This window comes from Macrobrachium rosenbergii, chromosome 12 (assembly GCF_040412425.1).
Source record: "Macrobrachium rosenbergii isolate ZJJX-2024 chromosome 12, ASM4041242v1, whole genome shotgun sequence".
NCBI lineage: Eukaryota > Metazoa > Arthropoda > Malacostraca > Decapoda > Palaemonidae > Macrobrachium > Macrobrachium rosenbergii.
In genome coordinates this window covers 82,211,974-82,238,275 of record NC_089752.1, presented here as the reverse complement: position 1 = coordinate 82,238,275, position 26,302 = coordinate 82,211,974, and the positions used below count along the sequence as shown (strand labels likewise).

The 26,302-nt window shown below is 38.8% G+C and overlaps 1 protein-coding gene across 2 annotated transcripts in view; it reads right to left on the bottom strand.

The window, feature by feature from the left end:
* The window catches only part of LOC136843740 (uncharacterized), a 474,729-nt gene that overhangs the window by 413,332 nt on the left and 35,095 nt on the right, over positions 1-26,302 (bottom strand). For both annotated transcript variants that reach the window (XM_067112392.1, XM_067112393.1), the window contains exon 3: positions 24,344-24,469. In XM_067112392.1, coding sequence (XP_066968493.1) covers positions 24,344-24,469 — 126 coding nt within the window. The remainder of the gene's footprint in view (positions 1-24,343; positions 24,470-26,302) is intronic.

Here is a 26,302-nt window from a genome sequence, read left to right as displayed (position 1 = left end):
AAGACTAGTACGCAGGCCCAGCAGAGTGCTGGCCAAGAACTATACTGACTCGTCCAACAAGGAATTTCACTTATCATGACTTCAACTTTGGAGAATGCCTGTTGAAATTCATTGTTCTGCATAGTCTAGTATATGTATGATTGCCTATAGAAGGGTCCTGACAACTTCTTGTTGTTAACTTTTCATCTAAAACGACTGCTATAGTAATGCAATTTTTACTCCCTCACTGATTCTTATATAAAATGGTTTCTACAGTAATGTAATTCTTACTCATTGTCGTTAAATTTTCATCTAAAAAGGCTGCTATAGTAATGCATTTTTTAGTCAGTGTCATTAACTCTTCATCTAAAATGGCTGCTACATTAATGCAGCTGTTACTCACTGTTGTATAAAATGGCTGCTATAATACAGTGGGTCCCCGCTAGATTGCGGTGCCGGTAAGCAGTTTATCAGTGTCGGTAGGCAGTTTATCGGTGTCAGTAGGTGGTTTATCAGCATTGTTAAACAATTCTCGGTGCTGATATGCATTTTATTGGCGCCAATCACCACTTACAGTGTTGTAAACGCCAGTTATTACCACAATTGCTGTGAAGTTCCGGTTATCAATGATTTTTGGTTATTGGCACTCAGCTGGAAAGGAACCCCCACCATTAACCAGAAACTACCTGTAATTCATGGATTTTTTTGTGGAGCAATATTCAATCAATACTGTATTTTCATGACTAAATACATTTACTACTTTTCAAATATTGATACTATTGTAAACACAGTAAAATATCAATTCATTAAGGAAAATATAATAAATTAGATAAGATTTTAGCATAATGCTTTGCTTTCCCAAATCTTTTACTGTTAAGAATTCTTCCACTTAGAGGGAGTGATGTAGGCCAAACTGTCCATCATCTTGACATACTGACTCTGTGAAGGGTAGCACCTGGGCAAACAAAGGCTCTCTCTCTTTATGCCAAAGGATACTAGCAGAATGGAGAGATATATATATATATATATATATATATATATATATATATATATATATATATATATATATATATATATATATATATATATATATATATATATATATATATATATATATATATATATATATATATATATCAGGTTTTGACATAGGAAAAACCTATTTTTGGTAGTCGTTACCTTCCATAGTCTACCAGAGCTCCATGGTGACCAAACTAATGTCAAAGAATTCTCCTCTAATTGGTCTTTTTGGCCAGGTATTGTGTTGTAATGATTAACATTACAACACGTGATAAAGCATATAATGGACTCAAAGATAAGAGGGCACTTTCCCTTATCTTCAGCGAAGCTGAACCCAGTTTTTCCAACGTCATAAGAACCTGCAAGAAAGAGAAGTGACTATTGTGCATGAACATCCGTCCTCTTGTTTAGAACTTGGCCATTAAAGACCAAGGAGCCATTACTCTCTGTTGGTCAATACAGGATGATTCCTTGCCCAAATCCCATGCCTTTTCGTCAGGGAAGTGGAAGGGTTTTGAGGAATCAACAGTGGCTACCAAAAATAGGGTTTTCCTACATCAAAATTTGTTTTTTGATAGTGTAGTCACTTGTTTCGTCCTCAAGGAGGTTTACAAAGAAACTGACAAGTGACAAAAAAGGCTTAAGCTCTTAATTTTTAATCCCAACACCCCAAAGGAAAAAAACATTTCTGGTCTGAGGTCAAGCCACAGATTTCAAGTCCCACTCTGTATTCCAAATACTCTTCAGGTTTTAGTACCAAGGAACAAGAAACTATACATGAACTTACGTTTTAGGATGTAGTTCTACAGTGGCTTACCTAAGCACGCTGGGTTTGGTTGCAGTACTGTCAGCCCTTCTCCCAGCGATAGTTAGCACACTTCCTGATGCTAATGCAATCAGGAAGATCACCTTCTGTAGCTTGTGAGTTAAGGTTGTATTGGGTCTGCTGAACTGAGGGGTAGATAAAAGTCCAAGTACCTTGTTCAGGGACCAAGTAATTGGGAGTCTTTTGGGAGCTGGTCTTTGTAGAGCAAAAGACCGCAGAAGGGAAGTAATAACTTCTGTGCTGGAGTCAATCCCGAATCCATAAAGCAAGGGTTCTGTTAATGCTGTCTTGTATGCCATGATTGTTGTAACCGCAACGCGTTTGTCTTCAAATAGATATATCATAAAATTTAAAAAGTGTTTCTATAGAAAGTTCAACTGGGCTCTCAGTATGGTTATAATCTAACCATATCTTCCATACGGACTGGTATTGTCGGATAGATGACGTCCGTAATTTTTGCACTAGGTACCTAGCAATGTTGGGCGAGTAGTTTTCATGGTAGATAATGTTTAAAAAATCCGTACGTGAACATCTCGGCTCAGAAAGGACAATGCGTAAACGATTTTCCCTCCTACTCTCTGGGATAGAACTGGAATTGATCTTTTTGCCCATTGTTGAAGTGATAGGAACCAATGCCTGTGTGGCCAATCTTGACCTGCTGTATCAACCAGCGGTTCCTTTGAAGGTTAGGAGTTTGCTCAAAACCTTCGAAATTTGGGACAGTGGCGGAAAAAGATATATCATCCTCCAATTGTTCCAGTCTTGTAGGAAGGCATCTCTTGCTATTGCTTGATTGTCTGAGTTCGGAGATACATAAACTGGAAGTTTGTGGTTCTCGTATGTGGTGAACAGGTCCACTTCCAGTTGTGGAAGCATGTTGGCTATTGTTGGAAAAGAGTGGTTGTCCAACATCCACTCTGTTGAGGCTGTCGTTTTCCTTGATTGAGAGTCTTGTTACATGGAGAGACCCTGTGAGGTGAATTGCAGACAGGTGCCACTTCTTTACTTGTGCCATCCGAAGGATGGCTAGCATTACCATGTTGAGAGGAGGTGAACGTGATCCCGATCTCTTGATGCAGGACATTGAAGTCTTGTTGTCCTTTTGGAGGTTTGAGTTTTTTTAGAGACAAAAAAGACAGCCATCAGTTCCAGGAAATTGATATGACACTTCCTCAGAGTAGCTGACCACCTCCCTGCCACCTGACGATCCTCCCAGTGTCCTCCCCAACCTGTCAACGAGGCATCTGTGTGTATTGTCACTATTACAGATGGAGGAGTCAGGGTGACCTGTTTTGCCAGAGATTCCTTCTGGGTCCAAGGCTGAAGTATCTCCCTGACTCTTTCATTCTTTTGGTGAGATATGTCTTCTTTTGGTGAGATCTGTCTCGCAGCTTTTGTCCTGCATGCGACCGCCAAAATTTGTTCAAGTTTTTCAATTGCAATCTGAGTGTTGGATCTATTACTGATGCAAACTGCAGTAACCCATCATGTGTTCTAATTGCCGTCTGGAAACTGGGCTGCTCTAGGAACCTTTTGAGGTTTGTCCTCAATCTGTTCTGAGTTTTGATGGGGAGAGACAACAGGTCCTGAAGAGTATCCCAACACAGTCCCAACCACTGAAAATGTCTGCTGGGCGTGACCTTAGGAAGGGGCGAAAGGGAGCAGCAATAGGGACGTGCCAGCATGCATCTTTCAGAACTATAGAAGATGTCCAACTTCTTTTTGGAATGACTAAACGTACTTGGGCAACGATAGTCATCCGAAACTTTTGGCAAACAATGTACTTGTTCAATGTTGGTAGGTCGAGGGCCACTCTTTTGTTCGGAGGAATCCTTATTTGGGAACACAGAAGAGACGTGCCTGGTGGTGAATATGCGCATATTTCTCTATGGCACCTTTTAGTAGGGCCTTCTGCACGTAATCTTCTAGAGAGGGGTTTGATGCTTGTCAGAACCCCTTTAAAGGCAGGGGAGGGTGGGACCATTTCCACCCCAGTCGGTTGAGAACAATGCTGTCCCCCCAAGGAGAAGACTTCCATTCCTAGTGGTGTCCTTGGAGTCAACCCCCGACCAAACAATTCCTATTGATATCCCCCTCTTCCTCTACCTTTTCCTTTGATGGGCATTCCAGGCGTTGCTTTTCCTTTTCCTTTGTGAGATGGTTTTTGGACCTTATGGAAAGGATGTCTTTGCTGATGTGGCTGTTGTTGTCCTTTTGAAGGGGTTTGTCCTTTCTGGCTACCTACCTGTTTATGAGGAAAAGATTTGGAGGTGATTGCAGGCTTGTATGATTTTAGATCAAAGTGAGCATTTTTTAAATTGGGTAAAGGGAAACTTCAGGTTTTTTGTTTCCTGAATTCTCCTTTTCCCAGAAGAGTGTACACTGTACAATTTTGTTGTGCTTGCTTGTTGACTTGTTACCACAGAATCCTCAAACAGGTCCCTACAGAAGGGATTAGACTGTAATAAAGCAGTTACATTAGGGATTGACTTCGTGGAGCCTTCCAATGTTTCCATTTGCGCTTTTAAGCGCTAGTCTAAAAAGTCAAGAGTGTTTCCCATAGGGCTCTCATAAGACTTTAGTCACAGCAGCAAAAAGTGTCCTGGAGTCCTCTGGAAGCCTTTTGGTGGTGGCTTCTAGCAAGGTGGAAGAGGTTAAGATACTAAGGAGAAGAGTCCTGGCATGGAATCCTGATGAAGCTGTCTCATCTGAGATTCTTCTCATAGGGGTCTCAATTTGTTGACTAGCAACATCCAAGGGGAGCCTTTTCCTTTCAAAAGGGAGTTGAAGTGTTGCCCACTCCTTGGTGGAATTTTTCGAAACCGGTAGGACTGTGACAAATGGTTTTAGTTCTGCTAGTGCAGTGTTTCTCAACTTTTTTTTTTCAACGGCACACCTAAGATCTCATAAGAATATCACGGCACACTTGGCAAAATTTAGAAGGGTATGCATTTAGATATTATATTTTTTTCCGACTTCTTCTATATTTGATCGAATGTGCGATAAGCAGATCCTCATTTCTTCTTCAGTCTTTCTCGCTTCTTAGTTTTGGTGTTATTTGATGTTATTTAGGGATAAGAAGTAGAGAACTGTAATAATAGCGATAAAGCTTTTTTTACCTAATGTTGGATATTCCTCTTGCATAGAAATCCACAATGCATCGTTAGGTACTGTTGAATGTTTTATTTCAAGCCCTCGATCGCTAAAAATGGTGGCCAGTTCTTCTTCACACAACTGTAGCCCAATACCAGAAGGAACATTTATGAAGGGATGTCGAATCCAATCAGACTTTCCTATGCTCAGTGATGAAAAAATGATGGTCGATGTTTTTCGTCGAGCGCTGTCTGATAGGTAACCACAATACTGTAGGGATATTTTTTTATGCAAGTGGTACGCATGAAGGAAACATATCAACATCATCTGAGCTTGCTCTATTTTTTCAAATAACAATTTTCTTTTTTAGGGCACTCAACTTATCTGCTGAAGTGGGAATATTTTCTTTTCTATCTTGCATGCTACTCTGTGCATTGTTTAATTGATAAAATATTTCCGTTAAGTATTCCTGTTTAGACATCCCAAATTCAGCAACGAAGATATTCACGGAATTTTCCTGCTTTTCTCGGTCATAAAAATGCTATTAATTCCTGGTGTAATTCGCGAACACGAGTTAACTCTTGACCTTTCGGCAGCCATTGAACTTGGTATGCTTTAGTAATCCAACATGCTGGGAGCCCACTTCCTTGCTTAGTTGTTTAAATAATCTTGACTTCAAAGGCCTACTTTTGATATAATGGACTATTTCAACTATTTGGCTGGTGTAACACTTGTTTTGAATCTTCTTGCGATAATTTTGAAGCGAGAACTTCTCTATGTAAAAAGCAATGGGTACGGGTAAGGTCTGGTTTTCTTTTTCTGAGAGGGATACCTGTCATACATGAGTCTCCGTCAGTGCAAATGTCGACACAAGACTTCCAAGTTACATTCATTTCCTTAAGGTAGCCTGTATCATATTAAAAATGTCTTGACCTCTAGTAGTTGTTGACATTCCTTTGCAGCACCGCCATCAATAAAACGAACAAATGCAAGCAAATGACTAATGTTGCTGATATCGGTGAACTCATCAACTGTTAATACAAAAATAGAATCCTTAAGTTTTTCAGAACATTTTTTTTTCAAAATTTTCAGATAAATTTAAAATTCTCCTATATATTTGTATCGTTTGATAATGGGATTTCGTCAATTTCTTTTTCAACTTTTTCACTAAACATGGATTCAGCTATCTTTTTGCAAGCGGGCAGTATGACTGATTGAACAGGAGTGCGAGATTTATATTTGAATGCTTTTATTTCTGCTGCCTCAATTGAAGGAAGCTGAGCCCGTCCAGAAACGGTCATTGTTTCCTCAAAAACATTGCCTCGCTTTGATGGCTGATCTAAGAGTCTTTGGAAATAAGCGAGATCTTTATCTTGCAGAGAGGAATGTTTAGTAGTGAAATGTCTTTTTAACTTGTTTGGTACCAGTGGATTCATTTAACATTTTTTCGCCGCAAATTACGCATAATGGACTTGGTTGTTCAACATCTCCAGACCAAGAAAATTCGAACTTTAGATAACAATCGTTATACTGTCTATTATAGAGAATTTTTGCATATTTGGCATTGGAGTTTGTTGCGTTCAATGAATTTATCTATTGTGAAGGGTTGCACTGAAACCGATTAACGCCCTATTAAGATTGGACTCTCGTCCCTGAAGTACACTGACACGACGCAGGGAGGCTTATGGGAATTATCAGAAAACCCCAGATCACCAGTAAATACAAAATCAGATTAAATGGAAAAACCCAGATGCTAATATGGTACTCCCCCGGGGGTCCAGGTAGTACCATTAGTCCAAACTGAATCTGACTGGCCAACTGCGCAGTCACAACCGCCAGCAAGATGCCAAGAGTTATGAGGCAGCACCATGCCTCACAGACGAGATAGGACGACGCTTATCACAATAACAAGGAAATCTCAACTCGATGACCATCTCCACTTATAATGCCCAATTCATAATAATGAAGAGACGGACTAAAACGGCAGAGTTTTTTACGTACAACTATTTATTTTAGATAATTGTCAGTATCACCATACTGCTTACAACAGAAAGCCTTACTGTTCATCACGTGAAACCGAAATCGAAACTCGTTTTTCGATTTTTCCGGTGTGCCGTGACAATGATTCGCGGCACACTTAAAATAATCTCGTGGCACACCAGTGTTCCGTGGCACAGCGGTTGAGAATCACTGTGCTAGTGACTCCCGTTTTTTAGTTACTACATAATTCTGGAAGTTTTTCACATGGTTAATTATTTTAAAGGTGAAGGGACAGAAGGCTGGAGGTACTTGGTGAGCAAGTTGAGTTGTATTCAGGATGGGAGTATAGATCCACCTACCTTTGATCTGGTAAAGGGCGTCTTCAACAGCTTTTAATGCTGTATTCCCACATAAGAGAACGGTTTCCTTTTGAGGTTTCTCCATGTCTGGCAAAGGTGGTATCAGGCACTATTCTGTATTAGGGAATGCTGCCCTGCCTCTAAACTCCACATGTACAACTTCTATCATGGTTTTTCTCTCAATCAGATACTTACCATCAAGAGAGAAAATACACATTGAAGCGTCTCGCCAAGGATTTAGTATCATCAGGGGAGAATGTTGGAGCCCCTGTTGTGTTCTGACCTGAAGCTTTATAATTAGTCTTGGATCTTGTTTGGTCAGAGTTTGTTACCACTCTCCATTTTTGATTGCATGATGCAAGACTTTTACACAATGGGAGTGTACATCACTGACTTGATTTCTTTAATTTACTGTTCGGAATCGTGCAATATGTCCATTATATACTGCCGTTTTGTGGCAAGGGCATCTTTGATATTACTCATAATTTCCTTATGGAACTGATCAGATGTTGCAAACTTTGTACAGTGAACCCCCTGTATTCGTGGGGGATGCGTACCGCAACCCCCCACGAATAGCTAAAATCCGCAAATACTTAAAACCCCTCTAAAAACACTTAGAACTGCTCATTTTGACAGTTTAAACACAAGAAAAACCCAATAAAAATGCTTATACCAGAGTATTTTAATAGTTTTATCACAAAAAGTGCAATTATTCATGAAAATTATTTGAAAATACAGTAAATAGTGAATATTTCTGAGTGAAAAATACTGCGAATGGGCGAATTTTCTGTGAATAATGGGTAGTTATGTTCCACATAGAAACCCGCGAATGCGTGAGTCCGCGAATCATGAGAACGCGAATATGGGACGTTTACTGTATCCCTTTTAGGGGAGCTTGCATATTCTGACTGAGCATCCACAGCCGAACTGAGACTGCCTGTAGCCCCGGGGGCAGAGGTCCTGGGTGAGTTACTGTACCCCTCTGAAAATGTAGTCATTTCACTTGGGGTAATTGAATCCTTGTATCCCTTTGGAGGGAAGGATCCTGATCAGCTTCTGAAAGTTGCATGGGGGATTGAATTCCTTCTGGAAAGTTTCTCCCCTGGTAAGCTGAAGGTAGTGTCCCTGATCCTTCTGGGTTCAACAAGGTCATTTTGGTAGCAATATCGATTTCATCTAAATGATAATCACCTCCAAGAGGAATTCCTCCATTTTCTCTGCAGGGTTTACCTGGGAGGTATTGGGGACTGATGTTACTGGGTTTTGGCCCGAATATGAATCCGCTGAGTATGGGTTAAATATATGCTGCCGGAGTTCTACCGGAAAGATATAATCTCTCCCTTCCTCTCCCTTGCTGAACCCTAGGACCCATTGTGACAGCCTGAAACGAGCTGTTTCATCCTTAAAACTTGCTGCCAAGAGCACACTGCAAATTTTGCACATATCTGGCGACCAAGCAAATCTGTCCTGTTTTTTGCAAGGACTATGCTCATGGCAGGTGGAATGGGCCTTACCCACTGGCAAAAAGCGAACCGAGCAATTTGCCCCGGAGCACTTGAGCTGAGGGTCCTGCGTAATGGTGGCCCTGTAGTGAAAGAACAAAGTTGTTGTTAGAAACTAATTAGAATAAATTGTTTTTTAAAAGAACTGACCTTTTGTGAAAACCCTGTGCCGTTAATATATTACATCTTACAGGTTAATTTGGTTACCATACGTCAATGTAATACCTGTTATAAAATATCCAAGTTAACTTAAACCATTATAGGTTTAGGTTGGCTCTGATAGCATATAGGGCTGCATTACTTAAACAGTTAGTCCTTTTGCAATGGCTATGTGAAATTTTAATTCTAAATGAACATATCTTGTTCCTCTTTAATCGCAATGTCACTTTCTTCACTGGCGATGACATTTCATAAAGCTGATACTGATGTTTTGGATATTTTCACAAAAATTATTGGTATTTGGGTTTACTTGGTAGGTAGAACCTCGAGAGAAGGAGAGAGAGAGTTAATCATTTTTCGATGGGAGACTGGTGTATCATACTTGATTATGGGTATGGGAAAATGATTCTCGTATTTCACAGTTTCTACTACTAGTGGTTGTTCTTTTATGAATATATCTTGTTCCTCTTTAATCTCAATATCACTTTCTGCACTGGGGATGACATTTCATAAAACTGATACTGATGTTTTGGATAATTCACAAAAATTATTGGTGTTTGAGTTAACTTGGTAGGTAGAACCTCACGGGAAGGAGAGAGAGAGAGTTAATCCTTTTTGTATGGGAGACTCTTGTGTATCATACTTGATTATGGGTGTAGGTTATTTGGGGCCTTTGGCCCCTCATCGTGAGACATTATCTCCTCAATATTCAAACTTTCTCACGGGAGAGAGAAAAACGCGCGCTTCCTTCAATCGTTTATTTCCTCTCACAAAAAATTCAAAATTCAAAACAGCTTGGGGAGAACGTAACAGGTTCCACAGTTCTTTTTTATAATTCCCAGTTCACTCAAAAATTCACAATAACGGTACAAACAAGATACAAAACACAATTGGTACATCAATTTACAACTTCAATATAAAAATAGCAAGAAACTCTGAAAAGAACGGGCATAAATACGACACAGCACAGGGAATGGGGAACTTCAAAAGGCATCACCCTCATAAAGGGGGCAAAACAATAATTGTTTTACAACACAAACACATATATACCTGATTAAACACACTCCACAATTGTCATATAAGTAAAGTTTAGCAATACTCAATAAATCTACTTAAATTTCCACATATTAATACAATGTAAACAAATAGGGAGCGTTCTTTTAGACGCTAAACGTACTTTTAACAAACGTAAACACAAGATCGAGAGCGTTCTTTTGGACAAAAAACATACATTCAACATCCTCCCCACCATAGGAGTGTCTCAACACTCCTATCATCATAAGAACCTCCACTACAATCTCCTAACCTGAAAATTACAAGTCAAGTTTAACAGGTACTTTAACAGATCTCCCCCTTCGGGTTTTACCTACAGTAGACTCAGTGATTGATTCAACTGGGTCCATGGGATCCCCTACAACTGGATTTTCCTTTATTATTTCATCAGGGGAATTACAAACACTTTCCTCACTGATATCTGAAATCTCCAAATTGTATAGGTTCTGAACAGGTCTAGTTACAAATCCACGTTTAGTTTTAACCTTGGCACTTCTCACCATTCCATCCTTTCCAGGGTACAACTCAGTAATAACTCCAAGTGGCCACAGCAGCCTAGGCACTCTTTCTTCCTTTACTATTACAACAGAACCCCTTGTTAAATTACAATTAGCTTTGAACCCCTTTACCATGCAAGGCAGGTTTCTAAGGTACTCGGATTGCCAGATGTTCCAGAATTTCTCCAACTGACTCAGACGCACAGCCTCTCTCACACACAAATCCTTTGAGGTCACACCTGAGGCAGAGTCATCTGCCAGTTCCACCTGAAAACCTGCTGAACGACCAATAAGAAAATGAGATGGAGTAAGGGGATTAGCAACATCAGGTTCTTCACCTACAAATGTCAAGGGTCTAGAATTGATACATGCCTCCACCTCATGAAGAGTTGTTTCTAATTCACTCCTAGACAATGTCTTAGTGCCCAACGTCTTTCTCAACGAAACCTTCACTGATCTAATGAGGCGTTCCCACCAGCCTCCCCACCAAGGCGCATTAGGTACAATAAACTTCCATGGGGGGGCCATGGGGCCATAATGTTGCTTCAACAGGTTGGAGACACCCAAAAAGGTTTTAGCATTGTCAGAGTAGAACACAGAAGGTAATTTGGGGCATCGTCCTTTCCTTAAACCGACGAATTGCCAAATTGCAATCAGTAACCGAGAGAGACTCAGTAAGCTCTAGGTGGACAGCTCTGTTGTAGGAAGGCATCTCTTGCTATTGCTTGATTGTCTGAGTTCGGAGATACATAAACTGGAAGTTTGTGGTTCTCGTATGTGGTGAACAGGTCCACTTCCAGTTGTGGAAGCATGTTGGCTATTGTTGGAAAAGAGTGGTTGTCCAACATCCACTCTGTTGAGGCTGTCGTTTTCCTTGATTGAGAGTCTTGTTACATGGAGAGACCCTGTGAGGTGAATTGCAGACAGGTGCTACTTCTTTACTTGTGCCATCCGAAGGATGGCTAGCATTACCATGTTGAGAGGAGGTGAACGTGATCCCGATCTCTTGATGCAGGACATTGAAGTCTTGTTGTCCTTTTGGAGGTTTGAGTTTTTTTAGAGACAAAAAAGACAGCCATCAGTTCCAGGAAATTGATATGACACTTCCTCAGAGTAGCTGACCACCTCCCTGCCACCTGACGATCCTCCCAATGTCCTCCCCAACCTGTCAACGAGGCATCTGTGTGTATTGTCACTATTACAGATGGAGGAGTCAGGGTGACCTGTTTTGCCAGAGATTCCTTCTGGGTCCAAGGCTGAAGTATCTCCCTGACTCTTTCATTCTTTTGGTGAGATATGTCTTCTTTTGGTGAGATCTGTCTCGCAGCTTTTGTCCTGCATGCGACCGCCAAAATTTGTTCAAGTTTTTCAATTGCAATCTGAGTGTTGGATCTATTACTGATGCAAACTGCAGTAACCCATCATGTGTTCTAATTGCCGTCTGGAAACTGGGCTGCTCTAGGAACCTTTTGAGGTTTTTCCTTAATCTGTTCTGAGTTTTGATGGGGAGAGACAACAGGTCCTGAAGAGTATCCCAACACAGTCCCAACCACTGAAAATGTCTGCTGGGCGTGACCTTAGGAAGGGGCGAAAGGGAGCAGCAATAGGGACGTGCCAGCATGCATCTTTCAGAACTATAGAAGATGTCCAACTTCTTTTTGGAATGACTAAACGTACTTGGGCAACGATAGTCATCCGAAACTTTTGGCAAACAATGTACTTGTTCAATGTTGGTAGGTCGAGGGCCACTCTTTTGTTCGGAGGAATCCTTATTTGGGAACACAGAAGAGACGTGCCTGGTGGTGAATATGCGCATATTTCTCTATGGCACCTTTTAGTAGGGCCTTCTGCACGTAATCTTCTAGAGAGGGGTTTGATGCTTGTCAGAACCCCTTTAAAGGCAGGGGAGGGTGGGACCATTTCCACCCCAGTCGGTTGAGAACAATGCTGTGTCCCCAAGGAGAAGACTTCCATTCCTAGTGGTGTCCTTGGAGTCAACCCCCGACCAAACAATTCCTATTGATATCCCCCTCTTCCTCTACCTTTTCCTTTGATGGGCATTCCAGGCGTTGCTTTTCCTTTTCCTTTGTGAGATGGTTTTTGGACCTTATGGAAAGGATGTCTTTGCTGATGTGGCTGTTGTTGTCCTTTTGAAGGGGTTTGTCCTTTCTGGCTACCTACCTGTTTATGAGGAAAAGATTTGGAGGTGATTGCAGGCTTGTATGATTTTAGATCAAAGTGAGCATTTTTTAAATTGGGTAAAGGGAAACTTCAGGTTTTTTGTTTCCTGAATTCTCCTTTTCCCAGAAGAGAGTACACTGTACAATTTTGTTGTGCTTGCTTGTTGACTTGTTACCGCAGAATCCTCAAACAGGTCCCTACAGAAGGGATTAGACTGTAATAAAGCAGTTACATTAGGGATTGACTTGCTGGAGCCTGCCAATGTTTCCATTTGTGCTTTTAAGCGCTAGTCTAAAAAGTCAAGAGTGTTTCCCATAGGGCTTTCATAAGACTTTAGTCACAGCAGCAAAAAGTGTCCTGGAGTCCTCTGGAAGCCTTTTGGTGGTGGCTTCTAGCAAGGTGGAAGAGGTTAAGATACTAAGGAGAAGAGTCCTGGCATGGAATCCTGATGAAGCTGTCTCATCTGAGTTTCTTCTCATAGGGGTCTCAATTTGTTGACTAGCAACATCCAAGGGGAGCCTTTTCCTTTCAAAAGGGAGTTGAAGTGTTGCCCACTCCTTGGTGGAATTTTTCGAAACCGGTAGGACTGTGACAAATGGTTTTAGTTCTGCTAGTGCAGTGTTTCTCAACTTTTTTTTTTCAACGGCACACCTAAGATCTCATAAGAATATCACTGCACACTTGGCAAAATTTAGAAGGGTATGCATTTAGATATTATATTTTTTTCCGACTTCTTCTATATTTGATCGAATGTGCGATAAGCAGATCCTCATTTCTTCTTCAGTCTTTCTCGCTTCTTAGTTTTGGTGTTATTTGATGTTATTTAGGGATAAGAAGTAGAGAACTGTAATAATAGCGATAAAGCTTTTTTTACCTAATGTTGGATATTCCTCTTGCATAGAAATCCACAATGCATCGTTAGGTACTGTCGAATGTTTTATTTCAAGCCCTCGATCGCTAAAAATGGTGGCCAGTTCTTCTTCACACAACTGTAGCCCAATACCAGAAGGAACATTTATGAAGGGATGTCGAATCCAATCAGACTTTCCTATGCTCAGTGATGGAAAATGATGGTCGATGTGTTTTCGTCGAGCGCTGTCTGATAGGTAACCACAATACTGTAGGGATATTTTTTTTATGCAAGTGGTACGCATGAAGGAAACATATCAACATCATCTGAGCTTGCTCTATTTTTTCAAATAACAATTTTCTTTTTTAGGGCACTCAACTTATCTGCTGAAGTGGGAATATTTTCTTTTCTATCTTGCATGCTACTCTGTGCATTGTTTAATTGATAAAATATTTCCGTTAAGTATTCCTGTTTAGACATCCCAAATTGCAACGAAGATATTCACGAATTTTCCTGCTTTTCTCGGTCATAAAAATGCTATTAATTCCTGGTGTAATTCGCGAACACGAGTTAACTCTTGACCTTTCGGCAGCCATTGAACTTCGGTATGCTTTAGTAATCCAACATGCTGGGAGCCCACTTCCTTGCTTAGTTGTTTAAATAATCTTGACTTCAAAGGCCTACTTTTGATATAATGGACTATTTCAACTACCTGGTGTAACACTTGTTTTGAATCTTCTTGCGATAATTTTGAAGCGAGAACTTCTCTATGTAAAAAGCAATGGGTACGGGTAAGGTCTGGTTTTCTTTTTCTGAGAGGGATACCTGTCATACATGAGTCTCCGTCAGTGCAAATGTCGACACAAGACTTCCAAGTTACATTCATTTCCTTAAGGTAGCCTGTATCATATTAAAAATGTCTTGACCTCTAGTAGTTGTTGACATTCCTTTGCAACACCGCCATCAATAAAACGAACAAATGCAAGCAAATGACTAATGTTGCTGATATCGGTGAACTCATCAACTGTTAATACAAAAATAGAATCCTTAAGTTTTTCAGAACATTTTTTTTCAAAATTTTCAGATAAATTTAAAATTCTCCTATATATTTGTATCGTTTGATAATGGGATTTCGTCAATTTCTTTTTCAACTTTTTCACTAAACATGCAATCTGATGCAAACTGATTCAGCTATCTTTTTGCAAGCGGGCAGTATGACTGATTGAACAGGAGTGCGAGATTTATATTTGAATGCTTTTATTTCTGCTGCCTCAATTGAAGGAAGCTGAGCCCGTCCAGAAACGGTCATTGTTTCCTCAAAAACATTGCCTCGCTTTGATGGCTGATCTAAGAGTCTTTGGAAATAAATGAGATCTTTATCTTGCAATGTTTAGTAGTGAAATGTCTTTTTAACTTGTTTGGTACCAGTGGATTCATTTAACATTTTTTCGCCGCAAATTACGCATAATGGACTTGGTTGTTCAACATCTCCAGACCAAGAAAATTCGAACTTTAGATAACAATCGTTATACTGTCTATTATAGAGAATTTTTGCATATTTGGCATTGGAGTTTGTTGCGTTCAATGAATTTATCTATTGTGAAGGGTTGCACTGAAACCGATTAACGCCCTATTAAGATTGGACTCTCGTCCCTGAAGTACACTGACACGACGCAGGGAGGCTTATGGGAATTATCAGAAAACCCCAGATCACTAGTAAATACAAAAATCAGATTAAATGGAAAAACCCAGATGCTAATATGGTACTCCCCCGGGGGTCCAGGTAGTACCATTAGTCCAAACTGAATCTGACTGGCCAACTGCGCAGTCACAACCGCCAGCAAGATGCCAAGAGTTATGAGGCAGCACCATGCCTCACAGACGAGATAGGACGACGCTTATCACAATAACAAGGAAATCTCAACTCGATGACCATCTCCACTTATAATGCCCAATTCATAATAATGAAGAGACGGACTAAAACGGCAGAGTTTTTACGTACAACTATTTATTTTAGATAATTGTCAGTATCACCATACTTCTTACAACAGAAAGCCTTACTGTTCATCACGTGAAACCGAAATCGAAACTCGTTTTTCGATTTTTCCAAAGCCGTGACAATGATTGCGGAACACTTAAAATAATCTCGTGGCACACCAGTGTTCCGTGGCACACGGTTGAGAATCACTGTGCTAGTGACTCCCGTTTTTTAGTTACTACATAATTCTGGAAGTTTTTCACATGGTTAATTATTTTAAAGGTGAAGGGACAGAAGGCTGGAGGTACTTGGTGAGCAAGTTGAGTTGTATTCAGGATGGGAGTATAGATCCACCTACCTTTGATCTGGTAAAGGGCGTCTTCAACAGCTTTTAATGCTGTATTCCCACATAAGAGAACGGTTTCCTTTTGAGGTTTCTCCATGTCTGGCAAAGGTGGTATCAGGCACTATTCTGTATTAGGGAATGCTGCCCTGCCTCTAAACTCCACATGTACAACTTCTATCATGGTTTTTCTCTCAATCAGATACTTACCATCAAGAGAGAAAATACACATTGAAGCGTCTCGCCAAGGATTTTGTATCATCAGGGGAGAATGTTGGAGCCCCTGTTGTGTTCTGACCTGAAGCTTTATAATTAGTCTTGGATCTTGTTTGGTCAGAGTTTGTTACCACTCTCCATTTTTGATTGCATGATGCAAGACTTTTACACAATGGGAGTGTACATCACTGACTTGATTTCTTTAATTTACTGTTCGGAATCGTGCAATATGTCCATTATATACTGCCGTTTTGTGGCAAGGGCATCTTTGATATTACTCATAATTTCCTTATGGAACTGATCAGATGTTGCAAACTTTGTACAGTGAACCCCCTGTATTCGTGGGGATGCATAACTGACTGACCCCCCCACGAATAGCTAAAATCCGCAAATACTTAAAACCCCTCTAAAAACACTTAGAACTGCTCATTTTGACAGTTTAAACACAAGAAAAACCCAATAAAAATGCTTATACCAGAGTATTTTAATAGTTTTATCACAAAAAGTGCAATTATTCATGAAAATTATATGAAAATACAGTAAATAGTGAATATTTCTGAGTGAAAAATACTGCGAATGGGCGAATTTTCTGTGAATAATGGGTAGTTATGTTCCACATAGAAACCCGCGAATGCGTGAGTCCGCGAATCATGAGAACGCGAATATGGGACGTTTACTGTATCCCTTTTTGGGGAGCTTGCATATTCTGACTGAGCATCCACAGCCGAACTGAGACTGCCTGTAGCTTGGGGGCAGAGGTCCTGGGTGAGTTACTGTACCCCTCTGAAAATGTAGTCATTTCACTTGGGGTAATTGAATCCTTGTATCCCTTTGGAGGAAGGATCCTGATCAGCTTCTGAAAGTTGCATGGGGATTGAATTCCTTCTGGAAAGTTTCTCCCCTGGTAAGCTGAAGGTAGTGTCCCTGATCCTTCTGGGTTCAACAAGGTCATTTTGGTAGCAATATCGATTTCATCTAAATGATAATCACCTCCAAGAGGAATTCCTCCATTTTCTCTGCAGGGTTTACCTGGGAGGTATTGGGGACTGATGTTACTGGGTTTTGGCCCGAATATGAATCCGCTGAGTATGGGTTAAATATATGCTGCCGGAGTTCTACCGGAAAGATATAATCTCTCCCTTCCTCTCCCTTGCTGAACCCTAGGACCCATTGTGACAGCCTGAAACGAGCTGTCTCATCCTTAAAACTTGCTGCCAAGAGCACACTGCAAATTTTGCACATATCTGGCGACCAAGCAAATCTGTCCTGTTTTTTGCAAGGACTATGCTCATGGCAGGTGGAATGGGCCTTACCCACTGGCTATAAAAAAGCGAACCGAGCAATTTGCCCGAGCACTTGAGCTGAGGGTCCTGCGTAATGGTGGCCCTGTAGTGAAAGAACAAAGTTGTTGTTAGAAACTAATTAGAATAAATTGTTTTTAAAAGAACTGACCTTTTTGTGAAAACCCTGTGCCGTTAATATATTACATCTTACAGGTTAATTTGGTTACCATACGTCAATGTAATACCTGTTATAAAATATCCGCTAAGTAAACAGGCTATATAGAGGGGAAAATTTTAGTTTCCTGTTTATCAATTCTAGGACCCTTGGTGTAAACTAGGCTGTTGCCTAGGTCCATAAAAGAATGTCTTAAAAGGTTCTACTTAACTTAAATTGGGTTACTGCCTAATCCAGGTTATTTAAATCACCTTTAGGATATGTAATCCTAGGATATAGGCTATGGTCAACATCTACTATATTTACGTTATTCATACTCAATTTGTTAGGCTACCGTCTCATGTAGGCTACTGCCTAAGCTATTGTGGACATCGTTATCTGAAAGGATTATCTAAATTAATAATAAATTGTGGAACATTTCTGTAGTTACACATTTTAAATTGAATGATCAAAAGCTCAAAGTTTTGGGGCTTTCACAAATAACAGAGATCATGAGAGAGCACCGACCATGTGCTATGAAAACAAAGTTTGGTTTCCGGGATTCCATACACAAAAAACATCTGTTCCACAGTTAAAAACTATCAATTTTTAAAACTCGAGCTTAAAAATAAGCATTTAACTTTCATGTTTGGATGTTTCCATAATTCTTGCTGGTTTATGCTCACTTGAATACAATAAGGAGCACTAAAGCGTCCTGCGTGTAACTTGTGCTAGCAGAGGGTAATGGAGCTGGTCTTTTGCCTGCCCTGGTCGTAAACAAGATGGCAGACGCGCAAGCGAAATAGTCACTTCTTGCATTTTTTGACAAAGGAAAAACTGGGTTCAGCTTCGCTGAAGATAAGGGAAAATGCCCTCTTATCTTTGAGTCCATTATACTCTATCACGTGTCATAGTGTTTTCATTACAACACAATACCCGGCTACAAGACCAGGCTAGAAAAGTATTTCTTTGATACTAGTCTAGTCACCATGGAGCGCTGGCACACCATGGGGGTTAACTCCTTGAGAACGAAACAGCAACTACGCTATAACAAAAACTAGGTTATTTTATTGAGCCTATGATATTGTTTATATATAATCGTAGACTTATTTGTTCTTTCTTAGCCTAGTATAGGGTACTGCCTAATTCAGATTATTATAAATCACTCTTAAATGTAAAGGCTATATAAAAACAGGAACTTACTAATATGTAACCTTACAGTTAGTCTACTATTCTTGGTCTAACCCAGGTTGTTGTTTATATCCAATCCTAGGCTATTTGGTCTACTATATAAAACAGTAACTCACTAATGTAACCTTATAACCAAGGCATAACTTACTCTAATCTAGGCTACTGCCTAATCTGGATTATTTAATTCACACTTAAGTGTATGGGTTACATAAAACACAATAGCCTACCTTAGTATGTAGCCTTAAGGCTAGGTTACCATCTCATCCAGCACAGATTACTATTTCATCTGGTCCTAGGTTACATGGTCTAGGCTAACAATTTAGTCTAAAATGGGATGTTTTGAAAGTTATCACTTAAACTGATATAAGGTAATGCCTAGGCTAGTCCTGGATTATTTAACACATGCTTAAGTGTACAGGCTTATATAAAAGGAAAAAATTTATACTAATATGTAGCCTTATTATTAGGCTATCAATTTATTTTGCCCAGATATTGTTATTATCTGATCCTAGGGTCCTCAGTCTAAGCTAGGCCACTTAAGGATACGTAATCCTTACTGCCTAGATTATTGTACATCATATAATCTGAAAGGATTTTCTATATCAATAATGAGTTGTGAAACATTTTTTTAGTTAAAACATTTAGTTACAATTTAAAACAATTTTCACTTTATGAAACTAGGTAGCAATCAATGAGCCGGGTTCTGGCTTTTACAAGGAAAATATCAATTCCAAAAGTTTAAAACTAAAACTTTTAACTGGAAATAAATATTAAACACTTATCTTGCTATTTTTGATGTTTCCATGATCCTCGATAATGAAAATGGAGAAAAAAGTAAAGTTTTTTTTTTTTAGCGCTGGTAAAGATGTGAGCCGTTCACTATAGACCAAGGAGAGTTAATGGCTCCTTGGTCTTTAACGGCCCGGTTGTAAACAAGAGGGCGGATGTGCATGCGCAATAGTCACTTCTCTTTCTTGCAGGTTCTTATGACGTTGGAAAAATTGGGTTCAGCTTCGCTGAAGATAAGGGAAAGTGCCCTCTTATCTTTGAGTCCATTATATACTCCATTACGTGTTATAATGTTAATCCTTACGACACAATACCTGGCCAAAAAGACTAACTAGAAGAGAATTCTTTGATATTAGTTTGGTCACCATGGAGCTCTGGTAGACCATGGAGGGTAACTCCTTGAGGAAAAACAAGTGACTACACTATCAAATAAATATACAGTACTGTATATACAGTACATATATATGTATGTATGTATACTGTACATGGCCATGATGCCACTTCCTGAAACTCCTGAAGAAGTCAATAAAGCGACTGAAGAGCCTCCTGAAGAAGGGAAAGAGGCACCCCCAGAGGAGATGTAACTCCTCTGCTTTGATGTGCAATCATATCATCATTCATTCATCAGACTGCACAGCTAATTTATCATCATCATCTTCAGTCAACACTGATCACTTGTGAATTCCATATGATTTATGTTATATTATTACTATTAAATATTTTTAATGTGCATATGTATTTTTATTCTCTCTCTCCCTCTCTCTCTCTCTTATGAATTACCAATGGTTTCTCTTTAAAAGAAAGTGGGACGGCTTGAATGCTGTATGAAAGAAAATTTGGGTGTCTGAATACAGGAGAAACTTGATTAGTTTTTACACATAGCTGTAAGCCATATATTTTTAAGGGTAATGTTGTAAGATGACTCTAAAATTATATCAAAGTGTTTTAGGATGATAGTTAAAGATATATTTGGTGTTTGAACTACTAAAATAGGCAGTTATAGCATTTTTAAAGGGGGGATAACAGCTTACCTCTGATTTTTGCTTTTCATGGGTGGTTGTGGTCCCTAACCCCCACAAATACGGGGGACATACTGTAATGCAATTCTTACTCAATGTCATTAACTTTTCATCTAAAATGGCTTCTATAGTAATGGAATTCTTACTCGCTGTCATTAATGTTTTATCAAAATAGCTGCTGTAGTAATGCATTTCTTACTCCCTGTTGTTAATTTTTCATAGAAAATGGCTGCTATAGTAATGTATTTTTTTACTTGCTGTTGTTAACTTTTCATCTAAAATGGCTGCTATAGTACAGTGGGTTCCCGATTACTCGTGGATCAGCAATCGCGGCTCCAGTTACTCACAGAAAATTCACTAATTTGCAAATTTTTTCGTACAGCAATATTCACTAATTACTATTTTCATTTTATTTTCACAACTAAATAAGATTTTTTATGATAAAAATGATTTACTAATTTTTTCAAATATTAATGTAAACAGCAAAATATCAATAAAATGCTAAATTAAAATCCCGCAAATTCCCAACACAGCTTACCAATGTTCATAAACACCTCAGTTCTCTCTCTCTCTCTCTCTCTCTCTCTCTCTCTCTCTCTCTCTCTCTCTCTCTCTCTCTCTGAGACAAGAGAGAGGTTTTTCATGCATATGTAACATGTATTTGTTTGTTTTGTTTAATAAATAAATGATTTACTAATTTTCACGTATTAATGTTAATGTTAGAACAGCAAAATATCATTTCATTTGTTTTTCCCGGTCTTTTTCTGTCTCCGACTTTAGGAGGAGGGATGAAGGCCTGTCAATCATCTTGATATATTGACATGTGAAGGGGGGAGAACCTGGGCAAAATCTCTCTCTCTCCTTATGCCAAAGGATACGTAGACTGTGAGAGATGGACAGATAGATAGATAGAAAGGGCGAGTGGTTGATAGAAAGATATAAATTTTTTAACCGATGTAAACATAACTCAGTTCAGTCTCTCTCTCTCTCTCTCTCTCTCTCTCTCTCTCTCTCTCTCTCTCTCTCTCTCTCTCTCTCTCTCTCTTGGTACTTTATATATCCTTCAATGAAATATGAATTACTCTCATTAAAAATATGAAACTCCAGAAAGTTCAAAAAGCCATCATCGAATAAGTGCATGCATGCATGCATATGTACATGCTAATTTTTTTATTGGCTGGAGGAGTTGGAAGTAGCCAATCACAGTGCTTGTAGCAACCTCTTTCTCTCTCTCTCCACAATGACACACTATTGGCTGGAAGAATTGGAAACAGCTAATCACAAGCTTGTAGCTCGGATGCTTTGTGTATATGTAGGCAGAGGGTGAGTTGTATTTTTTTCTGTTGTATTTCTCTCTCTCACTGAGATAAGAGAGAGATATTTTTTAACCATATGTAACATGTGTTCATTTGTTTTTATGATAAATAAATGACTTACTAATTTCCACATATGTAACAACAGCAAAATATCATTTCATTCGTTTTTCCCAGTCTTTTTCTGTCTCCGACTTTAGGGCAAGGGATGAAATCCTGTCAATCATCTTGACATACTGACATATTGACCATGAAGGGGGAAGCACCTGGGCAAAATCTCTCTCTCTCTCTCTCTCTCTCTCTCTCTCTCTCTCTCTCTCTCTCTCTCTCTCTCTCTCTTTACGCCAAAGGATATGTAGAACATGACAGATGGATGGATAGATAGATACATAGATAGTTGGATAGAAAGGGAGGGTGGTTGATGGAAAGATATAAATTTTTTAACCAATGTAAACATACCTGAGTTCAGTGCCTCTCTCTCTCTCTCTCTCTCTCTCTCTCTCTCTCTCTCTCTCTCTCTCTCTCTCTCTCTCCAAAGGATTCTAGTAGAATGTGGGAGACGGTTCTCTCTCTCTCTCTCTCTCTCTCTCTCTCTCTCTCTCTCTCTCTCTCTCTCTCTCTCTCTCTCTCTCTCATTCTAGTAGAATGTGAGAGATGGATGGATGGATGGACAGATAGGTAGATAGATAGGGCTGGAAGTAGGAATCTCACACAGCAGAGTATGTTACCTCGATGCTGATTGGCTTGTAGCACAACACACTACTGGCTGGAAGAGTTAGTAGCAACCAATCACACGGCAGGATACCAACTTTGCTAGTTGCTGATTGGCTTGCAACTCCGATGCTTTGTGAGGGAATGTTCCATCTTTTTTTTATGATTGATTTTATTTTAATGTTTACTGATACTGTATATTATTATATCCTAGTTTTGTGAATTAATCTTTATTTATTTTGTGTACTACTGTCACTAGTGTATTAAATATTTTTAATGTGCAAATGTATTTTTGTTCTCTCTCTCTCTCTCTCTCTCTCTCTCTCTCTCTCTCTCTCTCTCTCTCTCTCTCTCTCTCTCTCTCTCTCTCTCTCTGTGTTAATGGTAACTTCACATGTAGCTGTGCGCCATATATTTTTAGAGTAATGTTGTAAGAGGACTTTGAAATTATATCAAAGGGTTTTAGGATGATAATTTAAGGTGTATTAGGTGTCTGAACTATTAAAGCAAGCAGTTATAAGTGTTTTTAGAGGGGTGTTCCAAATTATTGTAGATTTTTGTTTAACGTGGGTGGTTGTGGTCCCTAACCCCCCTGATTACCAGGGAGCCACTGATGCATTTCTTACCTGCTATCCTTAATTTTTCATTTAAAACAACTGCTATAGTAGTGCATTTCTTACTTGCTGTTGTTAACTTTTCATCTAAAAAGGTTGCTATCGTAATGTAATTCTTACTGTCCTTAAATTTTCATGTACGGCTGCTATAGGAATGAGATTCTTACTCCTTGCTGTTAACTTTTCATCTAAAATGGCTGCTATAGTAATGAATTTCTTAGTTATTGTTGTTAACTTTTCATCTAAAACGCCTGCGATATTAACACAATTCTTACTCACTGTCGTTAACTCTTCATTTAGTACAGCTGCTATAGTAACGCAATTCTTACTCGCTGTCGCTAACTTTTCATTTAAAATGGCTGCTATAGTATTGCATTTCTTCCTGGCTCTAGTTAACTTTTCATCTAAAACAGCTGCTAAAGTAATGCATTGCTTAATAGCTGTCGTTTACATTTCATCTAAAATGGTTCCTAAAGGAGTGCAATTCCTAGTTGCTCTAGTTAACTTTTCATCTGAAACAGCTGCTATAGTAATGCAATTCTTACTTAATGCTGTTAAATTTATCTCTAAAATAGCTGATATAGTAATGCAATTCTTACACACTGTCATTAACTTTTTAACTACAACAGCTGATATAATTTATATACTAATGCAATTCTTATTGTTACTGGTTTGACCACATTGTTCACACTTAGGGCAGAAGGTGAGATGTATGGTTGTTACCATTGTGTGGGTGGGAGTTTGTTTCATCATCTACTGTAGTAAAACCATTTCAATAAAAGAAGATATCCAGCCAACACCACACATAACAGAAGAAGGCTACCTGGGGTAGTTACTGACACACATATTTATTCATTAATATTCAAATACAGTATACAAATATATCAACTTTGAAATACACTTCATTAAAGAAAATAACTCTGTAAACACTTCACTAAAGCACTGTCATTGCCACAAATAAGACTGTGACAGTTACCCTTTAACATCAAACTATTTAAATCAAGTACTGTTAAGCAAGTTTGCAGAGACAAAACAATTTAGACTGCAATTCCATTATCCTACAGAACCTGTATCAATTTCTGATCACCCATTCACAATAAGCAATTACTTTAAGAAAGGTGTAAAACAGAAAGATGTAAGATTTGGTGTCATAAATACTAACAGGCTGCATCTTTACCCTTAAATGGAAGAACAGAATGAACCTAATTTTAACAAAATCAAGAGGCTACAAACCTTACAATCCAATGTTTTTTTCATGTGGGTATCTACACTCGCCTCCTTTTTCTGCTGTTTCTCCAAGTCACTTGCTTCCCTTTCCTTCTCCTTCTCTAATTCTCTACTTTCCCATTCCAACTGAGACTGTAATAACAACAAAAAATATTTTTACAAAAATATAAATTGGGTAAAACTTTTTATGAATAAATATGAAAAGATAAAAACTTTTGTGTTCCACAAGCTGAATCCTCTAATGTTCTCATATCACATTGCCTTTATTATTGCATTTATTTGAGAACAGTTATCGACAGATGAAAGAAGTCGTGGATCTCCATCTGGTGTGTATCAAACTATAAGGAGGACTCCTCTCATTTATCACAATAAATATCATTTGCTACCTCAAAAGCTGAAGCAGCTGTAAGGAGTGAACTTATCCAAGATATAAAGAAAAGGACACTTGCAATAAAATAAGAGGTTCATATTTATACAAAACTAAATTATTTTATATTCTGTAAATGATTAATATATTTTCTTTACATGTTCTCCATTCAAGTAGAGTATAAAACTTATTTGTAGTGTTGAGTCTGCTACAGAGGCAAAATTCAGCTCTACTGTACATTTTTCATGGTAATGTTAGTACAGTAATAACAACTGCTACGGTAATTTGAGAGATCATACCGTGCATCTCTACCAAACAAACCACAGCCTCAGCCTTTTTCATTTGAAGCATCAGCCTTTTTCATTTGAAGCATCAGTCTTTTTCATTTGAAGCATCAGCCTTTTTCACTTGAAGCATCAGCCTTTTTCACTTGAAGCATCAGCTTTTCAATTTCATTTGAAGCATCAGCCTTTCAATTTCATTTGAAGCATCAGCCTTTTCATTTGAAGCATCAGCCTTTTCACTTGATGCATCAGCCTTTTTCACTTGAAGAATCAGCCTTTTAATTTCATTTTGAAGCATCAGCCTTTTTCATTTGAAGCATCAGCCTATTTCATTTGAAACATCAGCCTTTTTCATTTGAAGCATCAGCCTTTTTCATTTGAAGCATCAGCCTTTTTCATTTGAAGCATCAGCCTTTTTCATTTGAAGCATCAGCCTTTTTCATTTGAAACATCAGCCTTTTTCATTTGAAGCATCAGCCTTTTTCACTTGAAGCATCAGCCTTTCAATTTCATTTGAAGCATCAGCCTTTCAATTTCATTTGAAGCATCAGCCTTTTTCATTTGAAGCATCAGCCTTTTTCACTTGATGCATCAGCCTTTTTCACTTGAAGAATCAGCCTTTTAATTTCATTTGAAGCATCAGCCTTTTTCATTTGAAGCATCAGCCTTTCAATTTCATTTGAAGCATCAGCCTTTCAATTTCATTTGAAGCATCAGCCTTTTTCATTTGAAGCATCAGCCTTTTTTCATTTGAAGCATTAGCCTTTCAATTTTCTTTTGAAGCATCAGCCTTTTTCATTTGAAGCATCAACCTTTTTCATTTGAAACATCAGCCTCTTTCATTTGAAGCATCAGCCTTTTTCACTTGAAGCATCAGCTTTTTTCACTTGAAGCATCAGCTTCTTTCACTTGAAGCATCAGCCTTTCAATTTCATTTGAAGCATAAGCCTTTTTCATTTGAAGCATCGGCCTTTCAATTTCATTTGAAGCATCAGCCTTTTTCACTTGAAGCACCAGCCTTTCAATTTCATTTGAAGCATCAGCCTTTTTCATTTGAAGCATCAGCCTTTTTCATTTGAAGCATCAGCCTTTTTCACTTGAAGCATCAGCCTTTATCATTTTTATCTTTCAATTTCATTTGAAGCATCAGCCTTTTCATTTGAAGCATCAGCCTTTTTCACTTGAAGCATCAGCCTTTTTTCACTTGAAGCATCAGCCTTTCAATTTCATTTGAAGCATCAGCCTTTTTCACTTGATGCATCAGCCTTTTTCACTTGAAGAATCAGCCTTTTAATTTCATTTGAAGCATCAGCC